Raw genomic sequence first — 12,555 nt, 5'->3', positions numbered from 1 at the left:
CGACGGCAGTCACGCCACAACCTTCGTCGTGTCAAGTGCGCACGGAGACCAACGGGACTATTCTCGGTTGTCCGCGAGTTCTCTCATCGCCGACGACCACCGACAACATCGTTTTCCTCAACAACGCTCATCTCCAGGTAAATCCACCTACTCGGATACGGTTGTAACGCTTGGCGATTATCGCGTGTCGCTTCGTCCGTCCTTCTAGCGCGAAGAGAATTCGTACGAGACGCACGTTTGTCCCTCGAGATACGAGATCGAGGAAGATCGAAGGAATAGAGCGTGAAATTATTCGATTCGCTAAGAAATTTTGCGAGATTCGAGGCTGTTCGACTTGACTTTGACACGCGTCACGTTCGTGGCGCGTATCGAGTAGCGGTGTATCAAGCTTCAATGATCGTGTCCATTGAAAACACGATAGAACATGCTCTAGTTGATCGTAACGACTGGTTGTTGCGCCTGTACGAATTTTCATAGCCTATTTAACCACCTGGTAGTGAGATCATTCTTCGCGTATCGTTCCGAAAAATTTCCTCGCGCAATTTCTCCTCTTTCGTCGTTCACACCTTTCCTTTCGTCTTGTCGTTCGTTCGTTTTCAACGCGGTATTGCGAGACCTTTCATTATCTTTGCCGATAATTCGTCGTCGAAACCTGAGGGGAAGTTGTAATTTCGCGCGCTAATTCAAATACGTGGGATGCTACTTTTCGAGAAACGAATCGAAAACCGACCAACGCGCAGGATCTTATTTTCGGAAAAATATCGAATATCGACTAATACCGTTATGGAAGGCTATTTTTAGGAACAAGCTAATTTTCACGAGGATGAATCGCGAATCGGCAAAGTGACGTCATTTTTACGACAGCAAATCGCTAATCGGCTGAATCATACCAGACAATTAGCGATTGGTAAAAGCACGTCGTTAAGCTCCACAAAAACAGAACCCTCGACGATACAGGAAGAATCCTGAGTGGAAAAGCTTTGAAGAATGCTAGTGTGTGACCGGCACGGATCTGAGTCGTTCGGTATCGGGAAAAGACAAATAGAAGCGTGCTTCCTGCGTGTTAAAGTTAAGTTCTTTCAATATCGTTTCCTTGCGCTTAATTGGTTTTCGAGTTTGGTGTTCGTTTTATCTCGTTCATTTCGTTCCGTTCATTTTTCGTAAGCCGAAGACAAAATAAAACCTGTTTTTGGCATCCTACATTACGCGCAAGAAGGTATGGACGAGTAATACGTTCGATCGATCGGAGTAACAGAAATAAATTTTAATTGACAGTGTAACTGCCGTGTCGTAATTATTGCGCAGTACGCTGTTGTTATTTCGAGCAACGATAAAACAACTGTGACGATAGCGTATCATCGAGCGACGACATCGCGTTTCGCGAACGACGTTGCATTTGTCAAATGCAAACCCTCGGCTTCCGGCTTCGACGTTTGTTGCACCGAAAGACGCTCTTTCCTGCGGATCACATGGATCACACGCGAGTGAAGTAACGATCAGGAAAGCAGAAGCACGGAGAGCAACGCTACGCCGTTTAAATGAGTCATAGAGGATGGTAAATTATACCGAACCGGTGAAGAAAGCTACTCTGACCGTGTCTAACGAGCTCCTTTAATTACGCAGTAAAATGCCGGTTACGTGTACACCTATGAATCTTTGAATGGTCTAATAAGCGTTCTCGTTCCATCCAAGTTCCATTCAAAAGCTTCTATCTATCTATTGTTGCCGTTTCTTCTGAACCGTGGCTATCTCGATAGAGCTACGACGTCATCTGTCGAAGAACGGTACGCGTTGTTGAACGAAATAATTAATAATACACGAATTGTACCGTTATCCCGTTGACTCTTGGCTCGACGTCGCGTTTATTCGAAGCAGAGGAGGCCGAAAAGAAAAAACGGGACGAGAACAGAGGGAACACGTAAGGCGACGTGCTGGAACATTTCGAATACCGTGGTTCCCCGAACCAGGAAATGGTGTCGATGTCCGGCTGACCTTGGAAACCAACGACGAACCGAGAGTTCCGCGCGCTTTCCCTCTCGTCCGCGCCAGAACGATCTGCATCTTGCACTTTCCGTGTTTACGCTCGAAATCGATAAATAAACTCGACTCACGCGAATCATGCCCGTTAATTGCAGGGAACACTTTCGTGGACCATTTCCCCGCGTTACACTCTAGTTCGTCGCGATTTTCGACCGTCCTCCATCGCTCTAATCTCCGAACGTTCACTCGCTGCAGAAACTCGACGACCGATCGAACAAGGTACCCGTGTATGCGTGTGTGCGTGTATTCCTTCGAATTCCGGGCCCCGAAATTCGCCAGGTCAAACATGGCAAACGATTAGCGATCGCTTATGGTTCGTCAATTGGCGCAGAGTTTGGCGCGTCGGAGGAACGATGACTAACAGTCTGTACCGTTAGCCCGAATCGTTCCTCCAACTGGAGAATGTCAATTTCATGCGGTTTACGGTACTCAAATTGCGCGTTAGAGTACACCGCTTCGATTGTTCGCCAGTTCCTTTTCACTCGCGACAGCTGTCCTTTGGATACTTTGTCGCGGTGGCCATTGATCTTCAGGCTCGTCGGAGTATCTTATAAAACTCCATGATAAACCTGACGTATGATAGGAAGAAGGACTCCCGATAATGGATAATCGACGGCGACAAATCACGGTCTACTGTCTTTGATCGTTAGTCGGGTACAGTTTTCTGCTAAACTGGAATGACAAGGGGGCTCAACTCCGACGGACTGTAAGAGTACAGCTGCAAGGAGAATCGTTCGCTCGTTTCGTCCACCTTTTCCTCAAACCATTTTCGAATACGTAGAACTGGGATTTATACTTGTTCGCGGGATCATGAAATAAATACGTATATTTTCTAAATATGCGGAACCCGTGTAATACGTGGAACGTCACCCCTACATTCTTAGGGTATCCTCGGTACCGTAACTCGAGGTCCTGTCGCTATTAAGTATCGTAAGGGTAACTGCTTCGTATGGAACGAGTTTAGGTTATCCAATACTTTAGTTTTAGTGCCAGGAATCATTTTATAAGGGTTTCAGGACGATTTGGAAAATAGACAAGTACGAAATTGCATTAGTCCTCGACTACTGTTGCGGTAGGATTAATTTATGCAATTTAACAGGATTATATCGCGGAATGTACGGGGATTTCTTTCTCGTTCCGTCAATTGTTAACGTTCGATGGCTGCGATTACTCTAAAGTCTCACACTATCGCCGTGTTCGCTCCGTTGCGATGTCTTTTGTTCCGTTATCCTCTTCGACGCCACGACGCAGCGGTAGCTACGCGATTGCCTTAACCGATTAATTATAATTACAATTAGCGCGAGTGGGGACACCTCTACTAGAGTTTGACTGGACGATTCCCCTGGCCTCCGTGCCCTTATAATTCGTAGGACCTGTGGCTCGTTTTCGTCTCTGCATAGTAAGTACGCGCAACGGTATTCGAGTGTCCACGAGCCGAAACGTTTCCAGTATATTACTCACGCTTAAAATCCTGTCGACGACCTGGATAGAGGCGCGTCATCCTAAAATAACTCGACCACGATCAAGATCCGGTTGAAGGTGAACGACTTCGTCGGACGAAATACACGTGTTAAGGAGATTTTTCGTTAACAAGCTCGCTATTCTTTTACAGGAATAAAATTCGAAAAGAAGAGTGACCAAAGGCCAAAGATGTGGCTGCCGAGGTTGTGCTTCCTACTGGTTCTGATAGCCGTAGCAAAATGCGGTGGTTACAAGGAAGAGGATGCCTCGTCTGTCTTCCTCGAGGCGGCAAAATCCTTTTTCGCGAACAAGGAAAATATCTCCTACTTTCTTCTTAGAAAAATGTACAAGTCGAAGCGTCATTTGCGTGCGTAGTATCTGTACACGATTTTATTAAACAGGCCACTGCCCCGTTCGATGGAAAATCTAACCTAGATGGCATCGGGCAGATCGTGTCGGGCATAGGAACGTTGTTCTCTGGCAGCGAGAACGGCCAAGGAAACGATTTCTCGATGTTCGAGTCGGTTCTCAACGGTGTAATGAACTCGAATAAAAATGGCAGAAGAACTGGTAGAAGCGTGGAAACGAAGGAGCAAGCCGAATTCGACCTGGAGAACGTGGTGAACATGGGAATGAAACTGATGAGTTCGAATGGGAACGCTAACTTGGTAATGGGGTTGATACCGATGATGTTGTCGAATCTTGGCAGTGAGAGCAACGAAGTCGACGGTAGACCTGAGAAAGCGCAGCACGATCACTCGGGGCACGCTTGGTATATGCCGCCGATTTTAGAAAACTTGCACGTGATGTGGGAACATTTCAGTAACTCGGAACTGGGTCAAACGTTGTGGAAGAAAAGCGGTCTGGCGCAATTTGTCGGCCAAATGTCCGACCCGGAAGGACGTATTCAGTATGAGAAACTGCTGGACAGTTTCGAAATCCCAAGGCTGCGTCACAGATGGATACGATCGCTGACGAATTACATCGGAGAGTGGATCTCTCATATCTCCGATCCGCAAATTCAACAGCGTTATTTGAGCACCGTCCAGTTCGTGGGAAACGGTTTCTTAAAGTCGCAAGGCTTCCCCAAGTCGGCCATGTTCGATTCGACGAGGCCGGTGGAAAGTCTCTCCAGGTACCGAATCTTTTTGAAACGAAGTTTCGTTTATTTAGTACGAGCGAGCGCCATTATCTTTAGCAAATTCGGAATATAGTGCATAGAAATCATCGAAGATTCTGAGACGGAATCGCAGATGTAAACGTTATATTTGAAAGTCATTTTGTGGCAAAGATAACCAGTGTTATCAAGATTGTATCTTTGGTATTCGATTTCATTTGAATAGGTTTCTGATATCATTCGAAAGTTAAATAGGGACGACAGGAATGTCACTCAGGTGCTGTCGTTAGATTCAATGTCCTTTAACTCTTTCGCCTATAATATCGCGCGAGATACGTGATGAGGAATTCGGACCAAACACGAGTATCACGAGTGAGAGACGTAGTTTGTGGATAAAGCACAACGTAAACAACGCAAAGGATTAAAGGACGCAGTAGGAGCATAAATCGTAGTACCTCTGTAATGACGCTTATCTTATCGTTAGGAAAGAATATAATTTAGATACCGTTGTTTAATATTGTCTGAATAGGTTAGTGAACGCAGTGGGGAAAAGGCACCTAGGGATGAAGATGGACAGTTTGCAGTATATTAAGCCCGCTGTGGCGTACATTCAGGAATTAATTGCTCTAGCTTCCGAGAAAGGATTCATTATGTCTCGTGTGAATGCCAGAGAGATCAGCAACAGGCTCAGCGACGTGATTAACAATGACATTATCAATTCGATATTAAAGGTAAAGATGGAGCAAACGTCGAAACCGTATATTTTATTCTATCGTCAGGCGTTAATTCGAGAATTAATTTTCAGTCTTATCGCGCTTACAAATGGGCAATCAAGAGGCCGGAATGTGCTAGTCAGATCTTATGTTCCGTGAATGAAAGAAACGAAGAGGACAAGGGACAATCCCGGCTGCGAAGTGGTTTGTTGAAGGTGTCTAGTTTCCCTGCTGCATGGGCCGTTAGCAATAAGTTAGGAATTAATTTCTGGAACCTATACGGGGCAATCATGGAACACGACAATTGCACTGTAAGTAATAATCTCGTCTTGATAAAGTACGTATTTACCAATTGAGCTAAAATTCCATCTTTTCGCAATGTTTAGCAAAAATATCCAGCTGACTGTACACGTTTTCACGAAGAGGAGATCAGAATTACCACGGAAAACATTCATAGTGAACTTTAATTTTTAATCCAGTGTATTCAGTGAGAGACATTTGCGATTTTCCGAATCAGTTATTTTACGAACACCCGGTCATATTCCATGACTCTTGTTCTATCTGTAGCTTGCAAGACCACTATGCGTTAGGAAAAAGGAAAAGAAAGTGGAAAAGCCGATTCACTGGACAGATTGAAGGAAGGTTAAAGACGTTTTAGTTTTCTTCTGTATATATAGAAAAACAATTACGGACAAAATCGTCGAATAAGTAGATCTTTAGTTTTACGACTCGTTTATTTATCTTGAACACTCACACGAGAAATATTCTTCTTTTTTATGTACATTGTGTAACACTTTTAGTTTCACGGTGCTAAATATTTTTCGATAGTGTCGTAAAGATAATAGCTATTAGGTATAGAAGCACCGGTTGTAGTTATCTCTATCATTTTTTAAATCACTTTTGTATTTATTTCTTTCCAAAGGAATCTATAAACATTTTATTTTATGAGGAAAGCACGTGTGAGACAGCACGCATTATGATACAAATATATTCTTTGGAGCATCGTAGATCTGAGCTTAGAAAAGCTCCTTCCATGAAGGACGGAAATTCAATCACTAGATCCATTCGATCGCGTTCATGCGTTTATGTTCTCTGTAACAGCTTCTGTAAATATTAGGTAAAAGCTAAATAAAACGTATGTTGGATGTATAAGATATATCGTAAGTCGTTCGACTTTGTCGTAATTCTTATGCCATTATTACTTTCTCTTGATATTCTTGCATGCCCATTCAAGGCCCTCCTGGCAAACAATGGAATTTCGTTATAATTTCAATCTAAGGAAATCGGTAACATTCGAGCAATTAATTTACCTTGACGCCTTTCCCTTCGGTGGCAATGCACGACTGTATTTGCCAATCGCGATCCTTGATATTGTGCAATCCAAGACCTTCAGCAATTTCGGCTGCTGTAACTGCTTGTCCAAGATCTTGCTTATTAGCATACACCAATAATGGAACACCTCTGAGTTTTTCTTCTAATAAGAGTTCTGTTAATTCTTGACCTGTCTCTTCGAGTCTCTTTATGTCCGCACTGTCCACAACGTATATCTTTGTGGAAAAAGGAAGAAAAATGTAAGAAGCTTGATTTCTCTTCCATGATATGGGAATGTTGAAATAAAAATAACTTACCAAAACATCCGTGTTCTCAAAATAGTTTCGCCAATAGGGACGAATTTTTCGAGCACCTCCTATATCCCAAACGTTCAACTTGAAACCTTCGCTTTGAACACTTTTTATATTAAAGCCTTGTGTCGGTGTCACCTTTAATAAGTAATTTGCTATCGTAAGTTTCAATATATACACATTGTACTAGCAAATTAATATCTACGAAGTAAATAAATGTACCTGCGTAATATCTTCGCTGGCCAAAGATTTTAAAATCGTGGTTTTTCCCGCATTGTCTAATCCCAGGAGAAGCAATCGTAATTCCTTGTCTGGATTCGAACGCAGTTTTCTCAAAATTGATAAAAGGCCCTATCGTTAGATAAAAAAAAAAAGATATTTATTAAGTTTACCAGAGTAAAATTTTGATACATGATAAATATGCGAATTCAAATCGCGCGCTTGTCAATCTAGCTGACGAAATCGTTTTGCAATGGCATTGGCGTGGTCGATAGGAACGTGTAAATTTGTCATTGAAAATTAGAAAATTTCATACCAATGTATATCTCTCTGTATGATCACAAGAGAAGCCAAACTGTAAATAGATTTGTTAAATAAAGAATTTTCGTTCAACGTGCTGTGATAGTTAGGAAAATTTAGAAGCAATGGTGCAGTTCTTTTTAGGTTATGTTACGCATAACCCGTGCCTCGAAGGAAATGTTTCTTAAATAGTAGAATAAGGTGCATAATAGGACGAGGTGCATTAAAAATTAATTTTCTTCGATTCGTTACCATATTTTGTCGTTATTTATAAAACGGGAACAAAAAACGTGGTAATAGTCGACCACGACACGTCAATCGTTTAGTTACCGTTTGTCGAATTTGTTGTGTTGTTTCTTTCGTATCCAAGGAAACTGATGGTACCTGTGTCACCTGACCAATAATCTTTCATGGTATTTGAATAGAATCATGAATTAACAATTATTTAATGTATAGCTCTACTCTTGTATTGATTTATCTTTTACTTAGGCAAAACATTTAATAAAAATGCTTGCACGTATCCGTACAAAAGTTGATTTCATTTTTAGAAACATGTCATTCTATTACGCTGGTTTTAATACCAGTACATTGTTTCGCGAAGATGAGAGCATTACCTTTATAGTAAATTCATTTACTAAGGTACCGGTTCCTGGAATTACTGGTTTCCAAATAGGTTGGGGTTACTTTCTCATTTGGAAAGGAAAGGAACTATATACCTCTAAAAGACCCGAGGACAGTAATATAGACGCAGAGTCAAATGTTCAACTAATAAAACTACCAGAAAAGTCATCAGATAGGTACATCCTTGAGTACAGATAACTAAAAAAGTATACGTTTGACTTTAGCCTTGTTATTTTTATAGTTGTCATCAAGCTGCAATTGGTAAAGATAATATAGTAATCTTATCTAACGATAATGAAATATGGCAGTATAAGATCTATGAAAAAACTTGGAAAAAGGTTATCAATTTTATTTGCAGCAGTGATGATTTAGAGAATGAATATCCTGTTAAATTAATACAAGGTGGATGCACGGTAGCTCTTACTAATCTAGGTACATATTTTATGCTTGGAAAGGGAATAATAAAGTTTGTGTACACGTTCAAAATGTGGTTTAGGTCGAGTTTTTAATATTCCTACCCTGATTGACATGCCAAAGAGGGTTCGTTTTGTAGATGTTGCTTGTGGATTTGATCATACCCTCTTGTTAGCAGAAAATGGTGATATTTATTCCATGGGAATGGGAACGTACGTATTGTCTCTGTCGTATACTATTTTACAAATGAATGCAATCAAATTAAAATGAATCAATACATACGAGATAGGCGTGGTCAATTAGGGCACAACGATTTGGAAGATTGCGATGATCCAAGACTAATAGAAGCTTTAGCTGGTATTAAAGTAATACAAATTTCGGCTGCAGGCTGGCATAGTGCCGTAATAACGGATCAAGTGAATATTCTAATAACGTAAGAGTAGATCTAGTCGACGACCACGGTTTATAATGGTCACTTTTAAAATATAGGGTGACCTATACACATGGGGATGGGATACAAACGGAGAATTGGGATTAGTTAATCAAGAAAGCAAAGTAGTTGCTGTGCCTACGTCGGTAGATTTTGTAAACGATCAGGATGAGGCTGTAGAAGTTCTCGTGAAAAAAGTTCAGTGCGGAAATACGTTTACCATTTGCATGACGGGTATGTATTTCTTTTAAAAGGATATTTAAGGAAAAAATATATTTCAGGAATGTACTTTTTCAACAGATGATGACACGCTTTGGGGGTGTGGCTGTAATAAATACGGACAATTAGGGCAATCCCCAGACAGCCTCCTAAATTCGCCAAAGTTCGTCAAACTCGACATCTGTTTGAGTTTCTCGGTCATTAAAGATTTTAAATGCCGCGAATGGGGTACGGTCATAATGACAGATTGACATTGTGATTTTTCATAACGGTTAATGTCACCAAAGGAAAAAAATAAAGAGAATATTTTCCAAAGATTTGCATCTTTAATCATTTCAATATTATGCGTCATCCGTTTCGAACAGTTTTGTTGCCTCTTTCGCTTCTATCAATGGCAGAATGAATAGACGACTGCGCGTTAACATTCTTTCATCATCTAAGGAAGGTGGAGGCGTCATAGGTACTTCAAAGTTCTTTTTCACTTTTTTACCTGTAACATAAAGTTCGTACAATTTTCTCCGCCTTTATATAACGCGTTTTTAATTAGAGGGAAAACATTATTTTGTTACACAATTACCTGTTTTATGAGACTTTTTAAATTTCTCCGCTATCTCGTTTTTTCTCAAACTTTTTTGTAATTCTATATTAAAAGGAACCATTTTCGGATCTGCCAATTTTACCTGGCGAGGTGTTCGGATAGCGAATGGTAGATCGTAAACCTGTACTTCAATTGGTTCCACGAAAACTGCGTAAACGAGTGCGTATCGTAGCTCGTTCGCATACCTGTTCAACCAAAATCGCGTTCGTTCTCCTGCTCTAACGTTTCATCGTCTTGCTACGAAGTAAGGAACTTACATACTATAAGTAGCTTCAATCACGATATCCAACACGAAAATTGGATCGATGTTACTCGAAAATTTGAAAGCTTCTCGAGAAGAGGGTTCTCGTATGCTGCTCGTAGCCACACAACGATTCGTTATTAAATCACAGTATTAAAAATCTACGAAACTGAATAAATTACCTTTCCATCGATTGATTCCTCGTGGATAGCTTTTCCTCCATTTCTTCTTGCGTGTCACGATCGTACAACGACACGATTTCATTCCAATACGGTAACCGTTTCTGTTCGGATACTTTGTTAGTTGCTGCGTTGAAGATATCCTTCATCTCCTTGAAAAATTCTTTCCGAGTATGCTTCCTATCTATCGACCGGTGTAAACGAAATATTAAACCAGAAAGTACCGCGAAAGGAGGTGTCTAACAAGTTCGTTACCTCGAAGCAATCTAATTTCCCCAGCCAACCAACTGACCAAGACACCCATGTAATACTCGTCGAGGTCCTGTTTGTATCTTAGCGCGTGGAGCGCCAATGTATCCAAAAACCAAAAGGACGGCATGTTCGTGGCGTAATCGGTAATGCCAAGGAGATTACCTAGTAATCTGCGGAAAAGAAAAGATTTCATGTATTCCAGTTTGACATCGTCCCGATTGACATGGCACTCTAACTTGATAACATCCTGAGGTTTGTCGCTCTCGATACTGATCGGCGTGTCGAGCAAGCTCCTGAACGTAGACGGAAGCGTGGGCAACAACTTTTTGGGAAACTCGCCGAAAATATCGGACCCGTCGTTCGACTTGGTTTCGGTCCGCTGTAATTTCATAAGCCAAGTCGCGTAATCGAAAGGAATATTTGCTGGATCAAGGATAATGGGAAACCTTGTTCGATCGGTGAACGCTCTCGTCCGCGTTGGTTAAATTCTCCCTGGAGTCGGACATTACGTATTGCCAATGTGTTTCCGGAAAGACGACACTGAAAATCGTAATGTCGATTCGATGATGATGCGCCTGTTCACTGAAATCGAGGCGGATCAAGGAGGCGTGCAGCGAGATCTTAGGAAGCAGCAATAAAAGAGCCACAGTAGAACGGTTCGTTCGTTTTTTATTCATTGATTTTATTTTTTAATTTTTTTTTCCATATTTTGTTCAATATTTTCAGAAAATAACACTCCAAAGCGAAAAAACCGTATATTCTCACCAATCCCAATGTGTGTATAATATATATATATTATACTTCTCATATATAATATATATGTATATATATATAATATATATATATAATGTATACTTTTATACTTTATATATAATAATATTATGTAGAGTAGCGCACACTTTAGACTGTTATCGATACCTTTTATAATTTTATCGATAAATTACAAATATTGAAAAACATGAAACAGACACAGCCGGCGGAGACACGGGGACTTGAGCGTCCTGGGACATCTTTCTGCGGAACCGTGAAAAAAGATTCTTTTGTTCTTACGACGCGCTCCGTCGCGGCTTCCGTTTCGCTCGATAGTTCTCGGATTGGATAGCCCGTTTGATCGACGATCGTACCCGGGCAGGAGATCGAAAGATGGGGGGAGGGGGGGGGGGGGGGGGGGGGGGGGGGGGGGGGGGGGGGAAGGGACAAAAAGAAAGAGAAAAAAACATGAAGGAAGGAAGAAAGAAGGTTTCTTCCCCCGTTCGTTCCTTCTCCGTTCCCATTTCTCCGGAGGAGAAAAAGGGCCGCGATCGGAGAAGCCAGGGAAACGGAAAACGCGACCAATAGCCCGCCCCTCGGGACACGACTAAATAACTATTATATTATATTCGGTCGCTCGAAAATCCCCGGGTCCCGGCTCGACTGACATTTTTTTTTATTTATATATTTTCACACCGAAGTCAGAAAGGCAATACGCAGTATGAACTTACTTAGTACATTTGTGTGTGTATGTGTGTACGCGTATGTGTGTGGCTTTTACAACTATTTTCCTTTTTGTTTCTCTCTCTGTTTTCTTCTTCTTCTTCTTCTTCTTTTCCGCATCGGTTGCGGTTCCTGTTACGCTTGTCGTCGTTTTCCGCATATTATACATGTTCCTTCCTATGTTTTCTCTCTTTTCGTTTCTTTTCGTATCCGTTTGCTCTTTTTCGTACGTTTGCTTCCACGCGTTCTTCCAGCATCTTCGTGTCCTAACAAGCTTGCATTCGTTTCCTCGCGCCTATGCCTCGAATTTCGCCGTTTTCGATCGCATCGCGTACCTTCCGCCATATCGATCGTTAAATTCCCATTTTACCTGCTCGCCTCTGGCGTTATCCCTCTTTTTCTTCTTTCTTGCCGCTTCTCGAGCCTCATAGTTCTACTCTAGTACACAGTGCTGCTTCGATCGTTTGTTCCGTCTTCCCCCGTTCTTCCCGAGTCTCGATAATCGTTCGAAGATACGTGGGAGTAAGAGGGAGAGAGGAGAGAGATGGTACAGAGAGAAGAGAAAGGAGCGCAAAGGGGTGGGTGGTCTCGGAGAGGGGTTCCGTGGAGTGAAAATCGTATACAGGCGCAGCCAATTAAACTCGTACCGAAAGAAA

The 12,555-nt window shown here is 41.8% G+C and overlaps 4 protein-coding genes across 5 annotated transcripts; 2 read left to right on the top strand and 2 right to left on the bottom strand.

Annotated features, from left to right (window-relative positions):
- The first annotated feature begins 26 nt into the window (after positions 1-26).
- On the top strand, positions 27-6,079 carry LOC108549291 (uncharacterized). Its single transcript, XM_017902607.1, has 6 exons — positions 27-137; positions 3,653-3,843; positions 3,888-4,636; positions 5,148-5,349; positions 5,424-5,642; positions 5,718-6,079. Exons 2-6 carry the CDS (start codon positions 3,691-3,693, stop codon positions 5,796-5,798), a joined length of 1,404 nt encoding a protein of 467 aa, XP_017758096.1. The 5' UTR covers positions 27-137; positions 3,653-3,690; the 3' UTR covers positions 5,799-6,079.
- A 43-nt stretch (positions 6,080-6,122) lies between these two features.
- On the bottom strand, positions 6,123-7,796 carry LOC108549284 (ADP-ribosylation factor-like protein 3). The gene is made up of 5 exons (XM_017902599.1): positions 7,725-7,796; positions 7,176-7,304; positions 6,960-7,091; positions 6,642-6,878; positions 6,123-6,571 (listed from the first exon to the last, which is right to left on the bottom strand). Exons 1-5 carry the CDS (start codon positions 7,725-7,727, stop codon positions 6,530-6,532), a joined length of 543 nt encoding a protein of 180 aa, XP_017758088.1. The 5' UTR covers positions 7,728-7,796; the 3' UTR covers positions 6,123-6,529.
- LOC108549283 (RCC1 domain-containing protein 1) lies at positions 7,499-9,431 on the top strand. 2 transcript variants are annotated; one of them, XM_017902597.1, is made up of 7 exons: positions 7,499-7,529; positions 8,021-8,269; positions 8,335-8,525; positions 8,590-8,719; positions 8,797-8,923; positions 8,997-9,171; positions 9,238-9,431. In XM_017902597.1, the coding sequence occupies exons 1-7, from the start codon at positions 7,507-7,509 to the stop codon at positions 9,405-9,407; spliced, it is 1,065 nt and encodes a 354-aa protein (XP_017758086.1). In that variant the 5' UTR covers positions 7,499-7,506; the 3' UTR covers positions 9,408-9,431. The 2 variants fall into 2 exon arrangements, with proteins under 2 accessions (XP_017758086.1, XP_017758087.1); XM_017902598.1 differs by lacking the exon at positions 7,499-7,529 and adding an exon at positions 7,561-7,885.
- A 66-nt stretch (positions 9,432-9,497) lies between these two features.
- Positions 9,498-10,553, bottom strand: LOC108549250 (uncharacterized). Its single transcript, XM_017902544.1, has 5 exons — positions 10,430-10,553; positions 10,178-10,358; positions 10,012-10,107; positions 9,734-9,939; positions 9,498-9,637 (listed from the first exon to the last, which is right to left on the bottom strand). Exons 1-5 carry the CDS (start codon positions 10,551-10,553, stop codon positions 9,498-9,500), a joined length of 747 nt encoding a protein of 248 aa, XP_017758033.1.
- Between the last annotated feature and the right edge of the window lie 2,002 nt (positions 10,554-12,555).

Source organism: Eufriesea mexicana, unplaced genomic scaffold, assembly GCF_001483705.2.
Source record: "Eufriesea mexicana isolate 0111107269 unplaced genomic scaffold, ASM148370v2 scaffold1837, whole genome shotgun sequence".
NCBI classification, from domain to species: Eukaryota; Metazoa; Arthropoda; class Insecta; order Hymenoptera; family Apidae; genus Eufriesea; species Eufriesea mexicana.
The sequence above is the reverse complement of the archived record's forward strand: the minus strand, read 5'-3'. Positions and strand labels throughout refer to the sequence as shown.

What these genes read in the sequence shown, in the direction of transcription:
- LOC108549291 (XM_017902607.1), top strand. Translation starts at nt 3,691, where the DNA reads ATGTGGCTGCCGAGGTTGTGCTTCCTACTGGTTCTGATAGCCGTAGCA. An exon ending in CCTACTTTCTTCTTAGAAAA is followed by an intron (nt 3,844 to 3,887) that starts ATGTACAAGTCG and finishes GTATCTGTACAC; the next exon opens with GATTTTATTAAACAGGCCAC. An exon ending in CCGGTGGAAAGTCTCTCCAG is followed by an intron (nt 4,637 to 5,147) that starts GTACCGAATCTT and finishes TTGTCTGAATAG; the next exon opens with GTTAGTGAACGCAGTGGGGA.
- LOC108549283 (XM_017902597.1), top strand. Translation starts at nt 7,507, where the DNA reads ATGATCACAAGAGAAGCCAAACT. An exon ending in CCAGAAAAGTCATCAGATAG is followed by an intron (nt 8,270 to 8,334) that starts GTACATCCTTGA and finishes TTATTTTTATAG; the next exon opens with TTGTCATCAAGCTGCAATTG. An exon ending in GTGCCGTAATAACGGATCAA is followed by an intron (nt 8,924 to 8,996) that starts GTGAATATTCTA and finishes TTTAAAATATAG; the next exon opens with GGTGACCTATACACATGGGG.
- LOC108549284 (XM_017902599.1), bottom strand. An exon ending in CCAGCGAAGATATTACGCAG is followed by an intron (nt 7,092 to 7,175) that starts GTACATTTATTT and finishes TACTTATTAAAG; the next exon opens with GTGACACCGACACAAGGCTT. An exon ending in CCGAAGGGAAAGGCGTCAAG is followed by an intron (nt 6,572 to 6,641) that starts GTAAATTAATTG and finishes ATTGTTTGCCAG; the next exon opens with GAGGGCCTTGAATGGGCATG.
- LOC108549250 (XM_017902544.1), bottom strand. Translation starts at nt 10,553, where the DNA reads ATGCCGTCCTTTTGGTTTTTGGATACATTGGCGCTCCACGCGCTAAGA. An exon ending in GGAAATTAGATTGCTTCGAG is followed by an intron (nt 10,359 to 10,429) that starts GTAACGAACTTG and finishes ACCGGTCGATAG; the next exon opens with ATAGGAAGCATACTCGGAAA. An exon ending in AGGAATCAATCGATGGAAAG is followed by an intron (nt 10,108 to 10,177) that starts GTAATTTATTCA and finishes GGCTACGAGCAG; the next exon opens with CATACGAGAACCCTCTTCTC.